The sequence below is a fragment of the Bombyx mandarina genome, chromosome 16 (assembly GCF_030267445.1).
Source record: "Bombyx mandarina strain Sakado chromosome 16, ASM3026744v2".
In the NCBI taxonomy this organism is placed as follows: domain Eukaryota; kingdom Metazoa; phylum Arthropoda; class Insecta; order Lepidoptera; family Bombycidae; genus Bombyx; species Bombyx mandarina.
Genome location: NC_143222.1, coordinates 12,683,861 through 12,704,545, shown reverse-complemented (window position 1 = coordinate 12,704,545; position 20,685 = coordinate 12,683,861). Strand labels below are relative to the sequence as shown.

Sequence of the window (20,685 nt, the reverse complement as noted above, 5' to 3'; positions counted from 1 at the left end):
GAAGGTGATATTACTGAAACATAATAATATGTGTATATATAACATACATAATATTTATAGATACAAATACTTTAACTTTACTTGTTGATTTGTCCTAAAGAGACTGCCCAGCTTTAAATCCGGCATAGGTTTTATGAGTATTCGTCGACTTTTGAAACAGGGGAATTCACCAGCGAAACAAAACATCCGACTCCTTCTAGTCGCGATTTTGCGAATTCTGGGTATGTGGACTCGCCTTTCGGATCGTTCGTGATACAAATGTTCAATCATGATGCTTCTTTGTGAGATAATAGAGCAATCTTCCGTTCTAGTTTGAAGGGTACTCTGTCATCTAATATACAATTTATTTTAATACAATACTCCCGATATTTCCGCATCAACTTGCAACATTGAACCCTTTACGTAACAAAAAAAAAACATTAGCGTTCGCTGGAATAAAATTAGAAATTTTTGTATGTTTTTTAATTATAACTCTAACCGAAACACAATGTAGAATTTCTGACTGCATTTAAAAACGATGTCGTGATTTAACTGCATTTTTATATCGACTGGTTTTTCTTTGGATAGTGAAACAGAACAAAATCTTATGCTAATTTTATTTTGGCTTTAATTCACACTTGTTGCAACTGAGGAATAAGTATACCAGCAATTTGGAACGTCTTGTAGTGACCCGTAAAATCGAGGGAAAAAGGCCTAGGGGTAGAGGTCCCAAACAATGGTTGGACCAAATAGCGGAGGAAACGAAAATACCTAACGGTGACGCACTCCACCAAGCTACACAGAACGGAATCGATGGAGACAGCTGGTTGACGGAATCGGACGGAGTCACGATCCTCAGCAATGAGGGACCGATTGAAGAGAGAGAGAGCAACTGAGGAACTATTATCAGCTGCAGATCTGCCGACATGGTCCAAGATTTCGTTATGATAATTGGGCAGTATGCCATCATGGGTTTACTATTTCAAAATAACTACAGATAATTTCTGATTACACACACTTTACGGTTGCTGTAAAACACTGTTATTTAAGATTCCGAAACCTCTGTTAAGACGCTGTGAAATATTTAGAGTTTGATCTATGAGATACGGCTGTGAAACTATTGTCGTTTACTCCTTTCTCCTAATAAATGTGTAGAAACACAATTTATCAATTATTTCCTATGAGTGTTCTAAGGAAAAAAGGAATTGCAAAAACGTTATCTAGAAAATAGGAAAATTAATAATGTAATCATAAGTGTATTAATTTATGGAGAAGGTTTAATGGGTTATAAAGTTCTTGATAAAGTCACTTAGGTTTGATCAAATGACAGATTTAAAATGTGGACAGTTAAGACTTATCGTACCCGGAGAGCAGAAATAGGAAAACCCCAGGCGAGATCCCGTTTTGCTCTGCCATCAATAAACTTTCCAAGAATTAGAAGCGACGACCAGGCTCCTGGTCATATCCATATCTTTTGACATGGACACGTTTCATTAGGTTTTCCCTCATTCTGAACGTAAACTTAGATTTTGCGTACAAACCGATAGACTTTTTTTTTATTGCTTAAATGGGTGGACGAGCTCACAGCCCACCTAGTGTTAAGTGGTTACTGAAGCCCATAGACATCTACAACGTAAATGCGCCACTCACCTTGAGATATAAGTTCTAAGGTCTCAGCATAGTTACAACGGCTGCCCCGCCCTTCAAACCGAAACGCATTGCTGCTTCACGGCAGAACTAGGCAGGGTGGTGGTACCTACCCGTGCAGACTCACAAGAGGTCCTACCACCAGTACTACAAGCAATCCGTTACTAAATCCCTCTTAAATTACAGTTGCATTATTTGACGTCCACAGGAGCAACTGTATCGGAACACGTTGAAGGACTTGGAGCGTCTCCAACGCTCCCACGACACGTTGGCCGAACGGGTCGGAGCACCAGATCCTATAGACTCGTCGGACACGGCCCGATCCCTGCACGCGGAGATGGAGACCGAGCCCGACGACCAGGACGACAGCTGGTTGAGGTCTGAAGCGGTGCAAGTCTACAAGCAGCTGAGGTCCTTAGCCTTGCAGCTGAATACTGGACATGATGACGATTCAGGTATTGTAAACCGTTTTTTTGAAGTGAAACTTCTTTACAATCGTTGAATGTGATTTCAAACTCGACGAAACGAAAAAATTAAACGTGAAGTTAAAAATTAAAATATCAATTCACAGAGGGCGCTACCTTATGTTATAATAGATAATTTACAATTATTTCTAATTAGTTTCGAGCTCGAGAACGTCTGTCAACTGTGTAGCATCTCGTCATCGCGATTCAGGAATTGTTGAATTTACGTGCAACGACATCTGTTGATAACAAAAGAGAAATTTTCTCATGTTAAATCATACTTACCTGGCGTAGAGATACCGTGATCATGCAAGCGGTTCCCCCAGGGTGAGGCTGCTCCATTGCACTGCGGAGTGGTTGACCCTTGCGATTATTCTTATTTTTTATAAGTTTCACTTCTACTGTGTGTGACTTGCACACACACACATTTATTTAATATAGTGCATAAAGACGTATATTAATTGACTACTCCATTTTAATCGATCATCATAGCCTGCAGGTACTGTAACGTGAATACTGCTTTACATCTCAAGATATATAGTCTCAATTGCGTTGACATAACAGTTTATTGTTTTTTCGATTATTATCATAACTATATACCGTAGTTTTTTGAACGGAAATGCATTTATCTATCTAATGGATTTATGAAAGAAATCACTCTTATCGATAACACTTTTGCATTGCATTTTTTTTATTGTTTCGATGTGCGATAACAGGACTGTTGATCACATGTTTTTTTACACGTCTTTACGGATCCATCAGATCCAATAACCTTTCCATTAGACGCCTTCAACTCTAACACTAAGAGCAGGCTTAGGGACCCCGGTAACCGTACGTGCAATCTAATCTTTGCAATTAGCTCGCTGAGTTTCTCGCCGGATCTTCTCAGTGGGTCGCGTTTCCGATCCGGTGATAGATTCTGCAAAGGTCTGCTCTTACTAGAGCCAGTGCTAGCAACACTTCCGGTTTGAGCCCCGAGAGCTCACCTACACGATAGGGTGAAGCTGAAATAGCCTTTCAAGGCTATCAACATAGGTAAAAGAAAATAGCTACAGCCACTCACATTCCAAACCACCATCTAAAATAGAAAGTTTCGAAGCACTGACATATACATAATTTTCACCCTAAAACTTTTCGACCTCCATACGCCGAGAATATAACCTCGAAATCTAGTTTGGGCGCGTCACGCGAACGCGATCGATTCCCCGGCCGGCCTCGTTCGAAATGAACATTATAAAACTTTACTCATAAGATAATGGTAAAACCAGTTCACATGTATATCGCGAGATATGTTTACGGGTGTTTGCCAACCGCTCCCTCCCACTGCTGGAACTCATCTGTAGCCAAGTTCCGCAGAGGCGATAACACCAAAAAATTCTCAACAACGGACGCCGGTAACCCGAGGTAAAGATGCCTTGGATCCGGCAACTTAATCGGAACACAACAAGAAACGAAGGAACATAGCCTCCAACTTCCCTCCCCATAAATTTGGGACCAATTAAAGCTAGGAGGCGCTAAGCCAATAACTGAGAAAAGTTTCAGACCGCTTACTAACTTATAGTAAGAGCCCATAGACATCATAATGAACGTTTCCATCACACACTTTGGGACTTAAAGTCTAAATCTCGATTGTAGAACAACTCTACCACCTTTCAAACCGAAACGTATGGCTGCTTCGCAGTAGAAAAGTGTGGATGGTAGGAAATCGATTGTTTTCAAATTCTTCCTTTTCAAGAGGCTTGATAGACCATCAGTCTTAAGGAGTGGGGAGCCGTACTGAGACTTCAAGTCATGTCTCATGACAGCGCAGCATTCATTTGCGATGTCTACGGGTTTCTTTGACCACTAAAACTAGGTCTTCCGTGAGCTCGTCCGCTCATATGATGCAATAAGAAAAGAAACCTTATTTTAATATACAATAGTCATTAACTAGATCGCTCTGCCCAAGGAACACCGTAACGGAAGTCTTGACTCAGCCGATTCACGATTCAGCCAAATGCCTATAAAGTCACGCAAGTCTTACTGATTTATCGTGATAAAGATTATCTTCGTGACCGGCTCGTGGTTGGCTTTGTTATTGTAGCTTTTTTTTATTAGATTGATGTGAACAAGCACACGGCCCGCCTGAACTGACTCTTGTTCGAATCCGTGGAGGAGTTAAATCCAAATAGATCTGGCATTCAGTGCAGTTTTCTAAAGCGGTCTAAGACTTTTCTGTTGTTCCTCAGGTCTTCACTCCGATTTGTCTATTTCATCCTTGGACGGATACGAAGGAGAGACCCTGCGCCGTGGTGCTCTAGCAGCAGCATGTGCAGATGCGGTGGCTGCCTACGCTACCCTCGAAGGATCTAGAGTCAGAGACTCCATTGCCGCGCATGCTCGTCGCGCCCTGGAAAGGGAAAGGCAGATTGATGAAAAGAACGAAATCATTGCTGATTTATCAGCCAAGGTAAGAGAAAACAATGATAAAGATGGTTTATTTTTTAAACATACCTATTGACAGTTAAAAATCCGAGGAATACGAGTAACTGAATTTCTGGATAGGGTCACCATAAATGTAATGGCCTCTCGCGAATCGCGAAAGACGTAAATATTGGATCCCAGCAATTGACTACTAGTAAGTAGTACTAGTCTTGCGTGAAAAGCTTTTGCAATTGGTCAGAACAATCTTCAAGCTACCATATCAAAGCCAGAACTCGCGGTGATGTTGCTTATCATCCTTCCTATGTTTTAATGCGTCCCAGTCCGAAGGGCAGTAGTTGCAACAATTAAAACCTCGACCTTACCTCTCAAGGTGCGTGGTGACATTCATATGAATGTGACATGTCCATTCGCTCTGTTAACTATGACTCGAGGCGGCGACATTCACATTTTCTTGTTCCGATAGTTGTACTCAATACAAGATAGGTTACACCCTCGTCTGATTACCTAAGACAAATGAAAGATGGCTTTATGATTGTACACATGTCACATATATTTTCGGTGACGTCAGCAGATAACCATGCTGTCTTCAGTGCAATATCGGCCTGCCATTAATAAGTCGTTACATCCCAACTATGAACACTCGTTAACGCATGTGGCGATAATCCAGTAACAGAATATTCTATTGACTTTGTCTGTGTATATATAAATAGTCACAGAGGCCATAATATCTCTAGTCGCGACTGTGCGAAGACGCAGCGTGTGGAGACCTGTTATAAAGTGGACCGACGTTCTTATGGCGAAATCTGCTTGATGTGAGCAGTGCAGATTCGGTCATTGTAGCGAGTAGTAGTAGGCAGCGGCTTGGCTCTGCCCGTGGCATTGCTGAAATCCATGGGTGACGGTAACCACTCACCATCAGGTGGGCCGTATGCTCGTCTGCCTACAAAGGCAATAAAAAAAATCTTTAGGGGAGGTTCATGTCCAACAGTGAACATCTGTAAGCTGATAATGAAGATCCTGTATATACGGAAACAAAATTAAGATACAGCTTTAATGTAAACAGAAAATGCGTTTTTCCATTGAGTCGATATTTCATGACCCGCAAAGTAATATGTCCGAAATTCATAGGTCAACAAACTTCGTAATGTAATTCCTAAATTTGATATTTGGAACTATAATAGTTAATGTTGGGTAAAGTTAAGTAGCCACTATTTGTACTGCTTGTTCGCTTCAAGTGATTAATGACCCCGAAGTTAGTTTAGTGAACAAATAATGTTCTATTTAGGCGACCGGTCATCGTTCTCGTCGAACCCGTCGCTTGCGACAAAGGGCTCGGTAAGTAAATAAACCCACAGACACAGCCCACTGAATTTCTCGCCGGATCTTCTCGGTGGGTCGCGTTTCCGATCCGGTGGTAGATTCTGTGAAGTACGGCTAGGCTTTTTATTAGCAACATCGTCAGGTTTGAGCCCCGTAAGCTTACCTACTAGTTAAGGTTACTCTGATATGGTCTCTAGACCTACGCTTAAGTAGAAAAAAAAATTAGGCGAGCAAAATAATATTTTATTCTCCTTTCGACTTCAAAAATGATCTGCCTACCGTGCCACTATATTGCTTTCTTACATTACTTAGACAAATATACATAAGCTTCGACTTCCACAAATACATCATATCGAATAAAAAAAAAAACAAAATCCTCCTTAATCTATATAAGACACGCGGCTTCTTTTCAAGATAATCTTTATTAATCTGTTTTGTGTTCTGTAAGGCACGTTTATCCGATTATATCTTATATCGTTTATAACGTGCTTGACGTATTAAGCGGGTATTATTTCAAGTCAGCAATAGATCCATTGTATGTGAAGTAATGTACGTAGCGTATGGCAGCGGCTTGGCTATATTTGGTATTGGCGTTGCTGATGTCCACGAGCGACGGTGACAACACATCAAGTGAATCGTAAGCTTGTTTTTTGTGGCTTACAACCCGCACCATGAGACATGAGGACTACGTCTTAATTGTAATTAATAATAATAATGATAAGCCCAATTTATTAAAAAAAAAAAGAAATACACCTTATTAAATAAAAAATACAAATATAAACTTATGCTATTGGAACCCCATTCGGGTATAGGCCTCCAGCTTACTCCACTCTTCCCTATTCTTGGCTTTGTTTCTCCATGGAGAAACAAATTGAAATTAGGCTAAGTAAATATATTATTCGTTCGTCGTAGAAGTCAGCTTTCAAAGCACCGATCACCCGTCAAGGGTTCGCGCGAAAATTAACTCACAGACACAGCCCACTGAGTTTTTTTTTTATTGCTTAGATGGGTGGACGAGCTCACAGCCCACCTGGTGTTAAGTGGTTACTAGAGCCCATAGACATGTACAACGTAAATGCGCCACCCACCTTGACATAAATAAGTTCTAAGGTCTCAGTATAGTTACAACGGCTGCCCCACCTTTCAAACCGAAACGCATTACTGCTTCACGGGAGAAATAGGCGGGGTGGTAGTACCTACCCTTGCGGACTCACAAGAGGTCCTACCACCAGTGAAACCTTTATCGATTCCTCCAAAATTTGAATGTAGTTCTAAAGTTTAGTAAAAAATCATAACGCACGATCTTCTATACGGGATTTAAGAACACGTATTTATTACCTTAAGATTAACTTCATACGATATCTGTTTGTTAAACACTTGTCGGTTAAAAAGGTTCATATTTGGATCCGCAATCTTAAGCCAATGTCTTTTCTGTAGCCACGTTTCTTCCCATTGCACGAGATCATTGACAACGTGCGTTAAAGAATTACTAAGAATGTTCCTACATATACAAAGATAAATCTAGTTTCTGATTGAGTTTGTGGGTATTTTTAAAGTTCACTTAATCGTCCGTAAACTCATTTCTGACAGGCAAAAATAGGAATTATTATGTGTAGTGAATGCTATTAGTAATATTCGGTCACAGAGCAGATACAAACCCTGATACGCTGGAAAGGCTCATCGTTACCGGCAAGATAGAAGGTAAAAGACTTAAAAGCCCAAAGCGTTGGTATTACCAAATGGCTCAACAGTTGAAAATGTCCATCAACTAAATTCGCGACGCGGATAAAAATAAGATTACTTTGAGAGAAACAGTAAGAAGACTACAGAAGAGTCACGATCCTCAACAATCAGGGAACGACCAGAAGAAGAGTAATAAATCTTCTTATCATCAGACTGGATTTCAATTTGAGTGATTCGATGACTCTCTTGCATTCACGTCACGGTCGCTGGTTCATAGAATCGATACGAAATCGAACCGTTAAATCGATTTAATTCAAAAACCGATAAAACGCGGGAACGGTTGTTGTTATTTGTGGTAACTGAAAATTAGACACGGTGTTGCTATACTCAAAAAAGTTCCTTCGAATAAATACCAACTTTTTGTTGACTTTAGAATAAATAATTCTAGGATAGGTCATACTCGAGATTTAGGATATTACGAGTAATTCGCACAATGAAGAAAAATAATTCATTCTCATTTACATAATTCAATATTATTTTGTCAGAAATCACAAGCACGTGAAAATAATAAATTCGCCATTTCAGTATTTACTGTGAAAAATAAAATTGAAATAATTAGTAGAAAGTAGGAAATCGATATTTTTTTAAGGGATTTTATGACCTGGTAACTAAGACCTTTATGTCAATAGGAAACCGAAATACTTCTACTTTATTACCATCTTACTTTATTACTATTATTACTTTATTACCATCTGCTTTTTAATCCTGGCAAACACAGATAGTATTCGCGCGTTAGTTTTGCGAAATGAGCGGTTCGTTAACATTTGAAGTCAATAAACGGATCTCGGTTGGATCATCGACCTAAATAACAATACATTCTGGCTGTAAATACTGTTACAATAAACAAAAACACATACAAGAATAAAAAATATACATATTGTAATTCGAAATCCGTTATTCTCTCTCTCTCTCTCTTTGTGATAAATCTGGCCTTTGACGTAGGTAGTCTCCATACTAAAAAGGCGCTCAAAGCCAGCGAAGGAAACAAACCCTGTCCGAAGGAAGATCTACCTGAAGAACTGAACTTTGTACTTGATGAAACCTGACTGTTGTAACTATACCTGAGACCTTAGAGCTTATATCTCAAAATGGGTCGCCACCAGTCAGTGTAGATGCGCCCATTTACGTTCTAGATTTCTATGGGCTCCAGTAACCACATAACACTAGGTGGGCTGTGAGCTCGTCCACCCATCTAAGCAATAAAAATAAAAACTGCACCCAGAGCTGTCTTGCTTATTTCTAAAGATAAATTTGGACTTGCAGCTTACAATATAGGCATTGATTAGTATTTATATCGCCGAAATTAAAATGAATAGATTGAAAAAATAATTACGTGAAGAGGTTCAGTGTAATTAGTATTTACAGATATTTTAATACGCAGCACTTCCACATACATGTTTAATCGCATTGTAAATTATAACCAAGGACAATCTGGACTTCCACGTTTCACTAATAATAAATTTTGGTGGCGCATTAAATACCTATTATAATAGGTAAACTTTATCGATTTATTGTAATAATGTCTATTATTTGCGAACAAACGGGTGAAAAATTAAAATGAGGGTAGTAGATAAACTAGAGCTGATGAGTTAAAATGACGTATGTCAATATATTGTACATTACCTACTTTATCGACCATAGAAACAGAAAGAGCTGCACCAAAAAAAAACCGTTTGTTTTGTAGGCCTGTGTTATAGTTTTGACATATCGTTCTAGAACCGTGTGTTACACATATGACTAAGTTCAGCCCACACGAACGCCTACCGCACCATAAAATGTACATAATATTAACGTTATATTGCCAAAACTTGTTCAGGATTAAGCAAAGGACGCAGTTATGCAAGATGAAACAGTGCCTTAAAATCTATAATATTAAAATCATTATTTTATGAAAGTGATAACTTTATGCAATATTTGATATAATTCAAGAAGCTAGTTTATCTGCTGATGGTTTCTGATGCGTTGTAGTCACGAAAATAACAAGTTTTATGTCAATTCGTATTCCACCCGTTTCAAGGTATGCAACAAGCCAATGATATTGTACTATCTGTGAACTTCAGTGACCTGTCAGCAACAGAAGTACTACTGCGTGTTAAACCAATAAAATATAAAGAAGTAATTAAATATGTAGCAATTCTAATAATTGGTGAGCCACAAAAAAACAACATTGAAATAATTTGGCCGGCATACAAACATTTTGTTCGCAATAAAAAAAATCAGGCAGCAATCCTTGTATAAATTGCTGATTGATTTTGGAATGTTTGCAGAATTCCAAAGAAGATCCAGAATTCATAGATTCTACAACGTCGATACTGACACGTACTTTGGCACATCAAATCAAAAATGTGTATTGGCATATTGATAGACTATAATTCAGTAAGCATCAGTTTGAAGAAGATCATTCTAAATTACTCCAAAGATATTTTTAGGCAAACGTATCTTAGCCATTTTGTAAATTTTAAATGCTTCAAATATATGTAGGTTCCTTTGCTAACAAAGAAAACGAAAACATACAATAAAATAATACAACACAATACTAATTTATGTATTATGTGCATTGCTAATTATTAGCTATTAATTTAATTCAAATTTACGACTACCACAAAGCACATGATAAAAATTATAGATCATTAAACTACATGGAATTGCCGTAAAATAATTGCACAATACTGCATAATAGCATCCGACTGGCTTAAAACTTTACAATGCCAACAAGTTTCTGTTTATAAGAAGGACCGCTTACGCTAACAAGTTCACGGTGACATCATAATGCAAGAAATAGCCAGGCCATTCAGATTTAATTTGGACTACCTTTAAATTTGAGTACAGAATGTCGGTCTTATGTCATTAAAAATGTACGAGATACGTTTACGAGTCAGTACGCCTTTTCAGAATTGACCCGATTTACGTAGGCTGTATGTTCCTGTGTCCGTTTCAAATTAATAAAAGAAAAACAGAGTGAATGCTTTCCTATGCCTTAAGACACGGTCATTATTGGAATTAAACAACCAATAAAACCTTCAATCAGGAACGATGTATAACACAATCGCATTGCTAATTTTACAATCAAAATTATCAACTTGCCGAACTTCTAGCGGACGCGGTACGTCCTTCATAACAAGCATTTATTAGCTTGGCATATTATACGTTTGTATGTAATGGAATAGACGACATTAGAAAAGTTGCTGGACCACACTGGATTTATGTCGCCAGAGACAAAACAAAATGGAAATCTTTGGAGGACGCCTTTACCTGAGAGGGGTCCATGCATATAATATATATAATAACGATACAAAAAAAAAATTGTATGGAATAAAGGGCTTTTTTATTTTATTTTTATTATGTAATGGAATCTTTGAACGACATTTTCGTCGACTTCAAGACTTGATTTTAAAATTTGCAAACGCTTCACGGACCGATGACAATGCAATAAATTAATAGCTTCATACTTTAATATTCTAATCAGTATCAAAAACGACAACTAATTTTAAAAAAAAAACTATTTTTTAAAACTAAAAAAACTTCTCTAGCTATTTAAATTGAGTAAACGTAATTGAAGTTCAATTTAAAAACATCGAACTGTTGATGCTAAATCTATATCTATACTATAATATTATAAAGAGGAAAGATTTGTTTGTTTGTTTGTTTCGAATAGGCTCCGAAACTACTGGACCGATTTGAAAAATTCTTTTGCCATTAGAAGCCGACATTGTCCCTGATGAACATAGGCTACTTTTATTTATTTATTTTTTTGTTTCATGTGTGTTTTAATGTTTCCGAAGCGAAGCGAGGGCGGGTCGCTAGTACCAAATAAAACGCACCTTTAACTACAAAGATAAATGTCGCGTATTAAGCGAAATGTCGCTTCAAGCAAATATCCTTTAACCCTTCTTTTTACTGGTGGTAGGACCTCTTGTGAGTCCACACGGGTAGGTACCACCGCCCTGCCTATTTCTGCCGTGAAGCAGTAATGCGTTTCGGTTTGAAGGGTGGGGCAGCCGTTGTAACTATACTGAGATCTTACAACTGATATCTCAAGGTGGGTGGCGCATTTACGTTGTAGATGTCTATGGGCTCCAGTAACCACTTAACACCAGGTGGGCTGTGAGCTCGTCCAACCATCTAAGCAATAAAATAAAATAAACTTATATATATTAAAAATCTTAATGGGAAAGCCTTTACCTAGTTCCGTACCTATATTTACATCGGTACTTCTCTACCTGATTAGTCTTATTAATAGATTAAATCTAGATACTGTCAAATGTTCCAGACTGCAGACTGGCGCATGGCGTGACCTGAGTGACGTCACGGTACTCGACCACGTGTGCGGTCATTGAACCCCGCACAATGACTACACATAAAAGCCTTATAAAGCATTTGAGTCATGCTCGTTCGAAAAACGCTGAACATTTTTAGTTATATTTTAAGAATGGGCTAGGCACGTTGGAGGTTTGAGACATAAAGAGAATGTGCACGATTGGCAACTTGCTGTCAAAATATAGACAAAATAGCTGTACCCGTCCGCTTCGCTGGGCATTTAAAATTAACATTATTATTTCTCACCCCCACAAAGATTCTCATCATTAACGCCCCCGCAACTGGTATAGGGAGTCCAACACTCATACAAATATTAGCCTATCCATTAAGTACATGTATATTTTCTACACGGATACCAAGTTTCAAGTCAATCGGATGCACGGTTCAGTAGTTATAACGGAACATCCGCAAAACCACTGTAGATTTATATATTAGTATTGATTGCTTATAGAAATAATGACGGTTCAATTCGAATAGTTTGCTATTCCAATAACATTTAAAGGAGATCTCTTTAAATGTCTTCTAGGTCTTCTTAGGTTTTCCTCTGTGATATGGCTCGGTAGACCGACAGTCCGAATGTTATTGTTCGGAACTTGTATATATGCAAGCTTATCTTGAAAATGTCATAAGCGAGGTTCAGGCATTTGTCAAATATCTTGTGTTGTATGATGGCTACCGCCACAACTCGATATCCGTCACTTCATAATGGCCCCAAAAGAACACTTGACAACACTGAAAACTCATTTCATTATTCCTTTGCATCACATAAACCTTCGCAGCTCTTTCCCTAACAAAATGCTAAAGAACTCTTTTATTATTTTTGTTTCATCTAAAAATATTTTAGCGATTAGCCACTTGATTATGTATTAAGGCTGCTTCACACATTACTCGGTGCGCTCAATGGGCGAGGAGCATGCGATGATCCACTTTCCTTTTTTTAACACTTCAGTCGTGGGATCGTTTAAGTTTTTATTGTTGCAAACAAGCCATTGTGCCTCCAAGGTCGGTTTTGGTGAAATCTCGAAGAAGTCACTGGCTTTTACGTGGATTGCGAGTTTCTATTTTGTTAAAATGCTGCTGTCCTGGATGTGGTATCATGGCGCGCCATCTGTGTATAGCATTTCGGATGGTCGAATCCAGTTAATGTGTGAATCCATTGATATGACGTCTTCAAGTACTTCATTACCCTTGTAGGCAGATGAACGGCGGAAATACGGCCCACCTGATGGTGAGCGGTTACCGTCGCTCATAGGCGTCAGCAATGCCAGGGCAGAGCCAAGTCGCTGCCTACCGTAAACTAATATTAGTTCGCGCCGTATTTCCATGATGATAATGAAAAATTCCCTGAGCATGCTAGGAATTGTGTTATTGGATATAACGGACTCCAATATACGTAGGCCGTAATTCATTGACCATCAAAGTGCTCGGAGGCCAACGTTCAACTGGTTCGATAAGTGCTTAGTAAATATGTTTATTCCCCTTCCCCCTATCCCTACAACTATCGACCTTACTGTCTGGTCAGTAGACTGCGGTTGCTCTAACCCTGAAATGACCTGAGTTAATACAGAAATCACACCAAACCGTGATATATCTAAAAAACTACAACTACACCTACTGGTGTTAGGACCTCTTGTGAGTCCGCGCGGGTAGGTACCACCGCCCTGCCTATTCCTGCCGTGAAGCAGTAATGCGTTTTGGTTTGAAGGGTGAGGCAGCCGTTGTAACTATACTTGAGACCTTAGAACTTATATCTCAAGGTGGGTGGCGCATTTACGTTGTAGATGTCTATGGGCTCCAGTAACCACTTAACACCAGGTGGGCTGTGAGCTCGTCGATCCATCTAAGCAATAAAAAAAAAAGAAACGCCTTATACATATTCGCGGCATCGTTCAATAAATTCCCGTTTTATTCTTTACAGCTGTCCGTAGCAGAAGTGGAATTGCAAGCAGCAGCAGAAGAGAGAGATAAGCTTCTAAACGACGCCAACTACAACAGTCTGCAGAACGACGAAGCTGTCACTCGCGCCAGACAAGAGAGAGACGAAGCCATCGAAAGGAAAAAGACAGCTGAGGTATGAATTTATCGAAGTAAAGTCCTAACAATAAAATCTATCTATTATTATATAAAAATGAATTGCTGTTCGTTAGTCTCGCTAAAACTCGAGAACGGCTGGACCGATTTGGCTAATTTTGGTCTTGGATTATTTTTGGAAGTCCAAAGAAGGTTTAAAAGGTAGATAAACATGAAAATGCTCGGAATTAAATAAAAATAATAATTTTGTTTTTCCTTTGATGTGTCCCCTGTCGGACGGATTCCTTTTGTTTGTTTTAAGTTTATTTTATACAAAAGCTTAGGTCTTTTATTTATCGATTGAGGCACTATAAAGTCTGCCGGGTCAGCTAGTAGTAAATCTATAAGTTAAGAACTAATTTCTCAATCATATCACTGTTTTGTCTTATACTGCAATTTTTACGGGTGGTAGGACGTCTTGTGAGTCCGCTAATACTTTCCATTAAAATTCCAGGTGGCTCTGGCTAAGACCCGCGTGGAGTTGATGCAAGCGAACAGTCAGCTTTACGAAGCCGTGCGTCAGAAGGTCGACCTTGGTCAACAGCTGGAACAGTGGCAGGTTTGTATGCAATTATCAAAAGTTTCGGTTGTCACACACACACACACACACACACACACACACACACACACACACACACACACACACACACACACACACACACACACACGCACGCACACACACACACACGCACGCACACACACTCAAACCCACACGCACACGCACACTTGCACACACACAACTCAATATACTCACAATAATGGGAGATATAAAAGTTTATAATTTACAACAGATATTCCAATGTTTATCCTCTCTTAAGTTTTTTTACTACAATAATTTTATTACTTTGACTTTAGGCTAGTTTAAAAAAAAAGATTAATTTAATTTTTAATTCGGCTCGCTAATCTAGCGTGTTTATTTAGCTGTATGCTATTAGTCAAATACCTAAATAAAATAAGGTTTGCTAAATCTCCAAGGAAACGAGACAGTCTAGACTTGTCATTACACCCAAATACAAATACTTGATATTTTGCAAATTTAGTTTTCAATTGTAAATGCAAAGCATCTAAAGAGAACTATTTAAGTACATTTTTAAAGTAATTATTATGTTTCTTTTAATATCCGGAAGGCACACGGCATGAGGCTATAATTTTCAATTTCAATTATGCCTAATTCAATGATGGTGTATATCTATAGTAATATATAAATCTACAGTGGTCTATACGGATGTTCCGTTATAACTACTGAACCATGCATCCGCTTAAGTTGAAACTTGGTATCCATGTAGAAAATACATGTACTTAATGGATAGGCTAATATTTATATGAGTGTTGGACTCCCTACACCAGTTGCGGGGGCGTTCATGATGAGAATCTTTGTGCGGGTGAGAAATAATAATGTTCATTTTAAATGCCCAGCGAAGCGGACGGGTACAGCGAGTGTGTTCGTAAATCTATTAAAAAATTCCGTTTTTTTTTAATCTTTCAGATGGACATGCAGGAACTTATCGACGAGCAGATGAAGCACAAGCTCACATCGCAGGAGAAGAGGAGGAAGCTGCCGGAGCAGCCTGCCCCTACCCGGACCTCGCGACTCCTTGGATTTTTTCACCGGTGATCTGTTGTACAGACCACAAAGCGCTCACCAATGAAGCCATAAAAACGACCATCATATCATTTATGTATTATATTTTAATGAAACAGGACAGTTTCTCGGCAGTTTTAACGTCGCTACTGACACTATTGTATCGAAGCGATCTGTCAAACGTCATACGCGCGTCGGCCATCTTGTGCGTCACGGACGCCGCGACGACCGCGCGGGCATTGATTTGCGTTTTTATTTTATTTTTTAAAACGTGTGATTTGTACACTTACGCAGTGATAGCTAGTTTAATTTTTAGAATGTTAATTATCAATTCAATTATTTTTATTTTTTAATTATTTTACATTTTTATTTACGTATTATTTGCACTCGAATGTTTGATGGCTGATGAAGGCTTTATGCGCGATTTAAAAGAGCGAAATGTACAACAGATTTTTGATGTTACGGACATAGCGTAGTGGAATGTTAAGGAATAAATGGCCCTTGAATTTGACCTTCTCGATACGGCCGTTTCGACTGCATCTAGTGAGCTCAATGCCTAGTTGCACGCGCCTGAGGGATCAACGTGGTACAACTCAAGCTGGCTACAAATACGAACGATACGAAACAATACGAATAGTTGGTGAATTGGTGAAAAAACAAGTTACCATAAGCAATAATAACATTAGTATAGTGAAAACTAACCTTGTGATTTTAGTGTTTCCTTGAGCTTGAGCCTTATTAATGGCGGATTATTTATCGTTTAGCATATGAAAATGTGCACGAGCGCGGGAAAATTATACAAAACACTGCCGAGTTCCAAAAAGTCAATCGAGGCCTCAGTACCTGTCATTCTACTGAGGATTATCAGGCCTAAAAGTCTAATAACCGATGGCCGTAAACAATAAAAAAATCAGCGTTAACTCATTACTAACTTCATTCAGTTACATCATCGCCATTTCGTCAACGTTTAACATCAGCTTCGATAAAATTATTTAACAGAGCCACGAGAAGAATTATAATAGTGATGACATAAACTTTCAGTTTCTTGAAAAAAAAATCCTTATCTAATCGTTGGTAGCCTAAGGGACTGTTCCAACTACGACAACGACAAGTAAAAAACGATACTTCGGTTAGCAAATATTATTATGACATTGCGATTATACCCCTTGCACAACACCCTATATATCAGTTTTGTATGTCTTGTCAGTATAACATCTCGTGCTAGAAAATACCCGAACGCGAATTATCACAGATGCCCCCGTAGTTCACTGTCCCATGAAAACGTCTACAAAGACGGTTGACGTTGCGACAGCTTTGAAAACTTGTGAAAAATTTAAAAGAGACATGACGATTTCCCAGTCCCTCTCGCACCGTCACGTAACGAAAAATCGACGCTTGGAAACGGTCCGTCATCACACGTACTGTCTAATCGCAATGAAAAATCAGTTTTGCGATATCTGCAGCTCTGTCCTCAACGTAAAGTTGAAAATCGCTTATCATACGCGCCACACGTCCGAATATCGAGGGTTTTTTATTTATTAATTGAATAACTCAAAATGTACATTATTAAAATTTGACAGCTTTAAATCTTAAAACATTTTCATAAAAATTACTGAAGTTTTTAAAACTTTGATTCTTGCCTTTAATAAAGGATAGAATACATTTCTAAAATCTTTCGATTTATATTCAATTTGGTTTATATACGTTTATTTACGATAATTTTTGTATTAATTAATATAATTTTTTGTATGTTTGACGTTTTGTTCATTTTCTAAATTACTAGTACCTTGACTGAAGGGACAGTGCACACATAGACATTATTAACGAGAAAGTTTAAAATTCAGCCATTCGAAATCGCTCTTTAAAAAAGCTTTGTAAATAACACATAATATTAGTTGAAAAAAATTATTTTATTGTAATATTAATATAGCCTAAGTAAAATTCACTTGAAGTGAAAGATTTTCTGGTGCACTTTAGTATTTAGTATTTAAAATTAAAATGTGAAAAACGTCAAAAGAAAATGAACTGTCAATGTCATTGTGTAGTGGAATTGTCACTTTATCTGTCATTTGTATATTTTTGAAAATAATACTTCTGCACTTCTTGATCTTTTTCTTTTGACGTAACAATTTTTACCATAGAACATACACATTGGAAAGGTAGCCATATGTAATTTACCGTTATAAAATAAAATAAACATGATCTGTCGGACATAGAATAATGTAATTAGTTTATTATTGAATTTTAATTACTACACACACGAAAATTTTAAAATAATTAGTTATAAATAAAATATTAACAATTGTTTTGCAATTTAATAATACTGTGCCTTAAACGTACCTGGCCTTTTGCGTGCCTTTGTATAGAAGAAAATAGTAAAAGTACTTAAAAATATGTGCAAAAACCATTCTAATTTTAGACAACACTATTTACAATATTTAGAATTTATAACAAAATTTAAATCGTGCTCAACTTCAAAAATTGCTCACAAAATAAAAAAGAAGAAAATATCTATGTATTTTCTTCTTTTTTAGCAAAATAGAATAGCTTGACAGCTGTCAAAAACGACAGATGTCATTCATAGAAACTTTTTTGCTGACATACATTATTATCGCCTATATAAACATCTTTTTGCTTTATGAACTCATAACAATAACTATTAATTATTAAGACTGAAATAATAATGTTAATATGATTCTTAAAATGCTTTTATGTACGGCAAAGCTGCATTTTGCAGAACTGTATTTTTTTTTCATAATTTTGCACAAAATTAAACTTTAACTATATTATTTTCTTTGTCAATGCGAATAAAAATAGTAGCAATTGCACAACACATAACACACACACTTAAAGGTATGGATAGAAGAATTGTCATTGATGATAGTAGTACTTATTATTGTTCCATAGTAGAATACCACATAATGTCACATGAACTGACTGCTAGCTAATTGCGAACAAACGTTACAGTTTTTTGGTAGAAAAATTATATAAGTTTGTAAAACAATGTTGCTACAGTCAGTTCAAAAAAATTTTTTTTTCAATATTGTCAATTGATTTTAACGAGTAACATTAAAATAGTTAAATAAAATTATTACTTTTACGAATTTTATCAATTAACCAATGGCTTCATATCAATGAGAATTGATTTAAAGGGGCATTTAATATAAAATTATCAAGCGATCGCTTTTATTATGACTTTTTTTACATTAGTAAGTAAAAACGGGCATACATTATGTTTTTAAAGATCATATTTTAGTTTGCTATCTACTGAACACTTTTTTAACTAACAATTTTACTGTCGTCAATTTAGTAACATGCAGTCGAGTATAGAGTATAGAGTACAAGTAGAGTCTGTGGTACCCTATTAACAGCTTAAAGCTGGTGTTGTCAGCTATATGGATAGTTTATCGATGGGCTGGCAACAGTAAGAGTATATATCTATAGCGTGAAATCTGGTAATACTGTAATTTCATCACTTTTCAAAATTACTTTAACGTTCCAATTTTTCCTGTTTATTTTTGTAATTTTATTAATTCCGAAAACTCACGATATTTACACACATTTACAAATGGCGAATATCAAGAACAGTCGTGTCCAGAAATCTTTAATAAAAATAAAATTAATAGTTTTTCAACACGCTCTTGACTGCGGCGCCAACCATTCTGTCAACTGTCAAATCAAGCTTTAGAGTAAATCCAAAAACTGACTAAAGAAAACAAATTAATACCACGCACAGTGTGCGAGGCTATTGAAAAACATTATTTTCTATTTTAATAAACACTATTAGAGTAGATGGTTGGCACTTATTTTAAAATCTGGGATCTTTTTATCGTGACCGTATTTTATCATTACCAAGTTTTACGCTTTTGCCAGCAATTTGCTGCTGATTTTGTTACTGGTTTCCAAGGAAACTTGTGGGCAGAAGTGATTATTTACACTCCTCAAATCCCTTATGTTGCTATAAATGAAAATTCAATTACACATTTCCCAAACGTTAAAATATGCTTTTTACTTTCATATGACTATACGAAAGTCTGTGTTTTTTACACGTAAGTGTAATCTCTGTAAGTGCGAGTCATGTTTTACCGATCAACTCGAATTACAATACATTCTAACTTCGTGATAAACAAAAGGATTACAATAAAAAGTAAGAGTCAATTGAAAATTATATTGTATTAAAAAGTGTAGGTAGTTAAGTTAAAAAGAAGTGTACTTAGAACAGCATCGATAATGAGTACTTAATTAAAAAATAATAATTTTTATAATAAGATCTACATATGTATCATGACTATACACTACATTGTAATTTGTTTGTGGAGTTTAATAAATAATAATAAAATCGTTTTGTTTCTTATTTACTAAGGTATTCCGGAATTGTACACACGTGTAAGGCGGTAGATTGGATAACAACACACTTTCTAGTAAGCGGCTTTCAGAGTCCCAGGTTTCGGCTCGAACTTTTTTTTTTTTTTTTGATTGAAGGATTACTGGTGGCCCGGAGGCCTTTCCAGTTTCACCAGGACAGGTGGGCGAGCAAAGGCTCAGCCAGGAGGGGTGGGATTTGCTAACAGCTACCCGAGCGCCTCCGAAGGAGACCTAACAACTCAAGAGTAGCTGCTTCGCGAATGAATCTACTACCGGATCGGAATCGCGACCCGCTGAGAAGATCCGGCGAGAAACTCAGCGAGCTGATTCATGGGTTAGGTTGCACGGCGAACTCTTTGTCGAGTTCGACGAGTACGGTTACCGAGGTCCCTAAGCCTGCTCCTAGAGCTGAAGGCGTCTAGTGCAAACGTTATTGGATCTGAGGGATCCGTAAAGACGTGTCTAGGGCGTCGACGGTGACTGGCTCCTGCATGATCAGGATTCGGGGAGTAGTCAGCGGCGGCTACGATAAGGCGATTATCATGACGCATAGCCTTATCGAAGTACCGTTCCGACGCTGACTTCATGTATTTCTGGATAGATTCGAGGCCCAGGTCGTCGTGTATGTCAACGTTCCTCACGAACCACGGAGCTCCGACGGCTAACCTGCAAAAGCGGGATTGTAGAGATTGAAGGGTGTCTATGTGTGTGCGGGCCGCGTGAGCGAACACCACACTCGCGTAAGTCATGACGGGCCTTATGCAAGTTTTGTAA

The 20,685-nt window shown here is 37.7% G+C and overlaps 1 protein-coding gene across 1 annotated transcript in view; it reads left to right on the top strand.

The window, feature by feature from the left end:
* Positions 1 to 19,887, top strand: part of LOC114240466 (bicaudal D-related protein homolog) — a 110,122-nt gene extending 90,235 nt beyond the window's left edge. The window contains exons 5-9 of the mRNA XM_028171015.2: positions 1,835 to 2,081; positions 4,319 to 4,539; positions 13,813 to 13,965; positions 14,419 to 14,523; positions 15,451 to 19,887. Coding sequence (XP_028026816.2) covers positions 1,835 to 2,081; positions 4,319 to 4,539; positions 13,813 to 13,965; positions 14,419 to 14,523; positions 15,451 to 15,579 — 855 coding nt within the window. The 3' untranslated portion in view covers positions 15,580 to 19,887. The remainder of the gene's footprint in view (positions 1 to 1,834; positions 2,082 to 4,318; positions 4,540 to 13,812; positions 13,966 to 14,418; positions 14,524 to 15,450) is intronic.
* Positions 19,888 to 20,685: the final 798 nt, after the last annotated feature.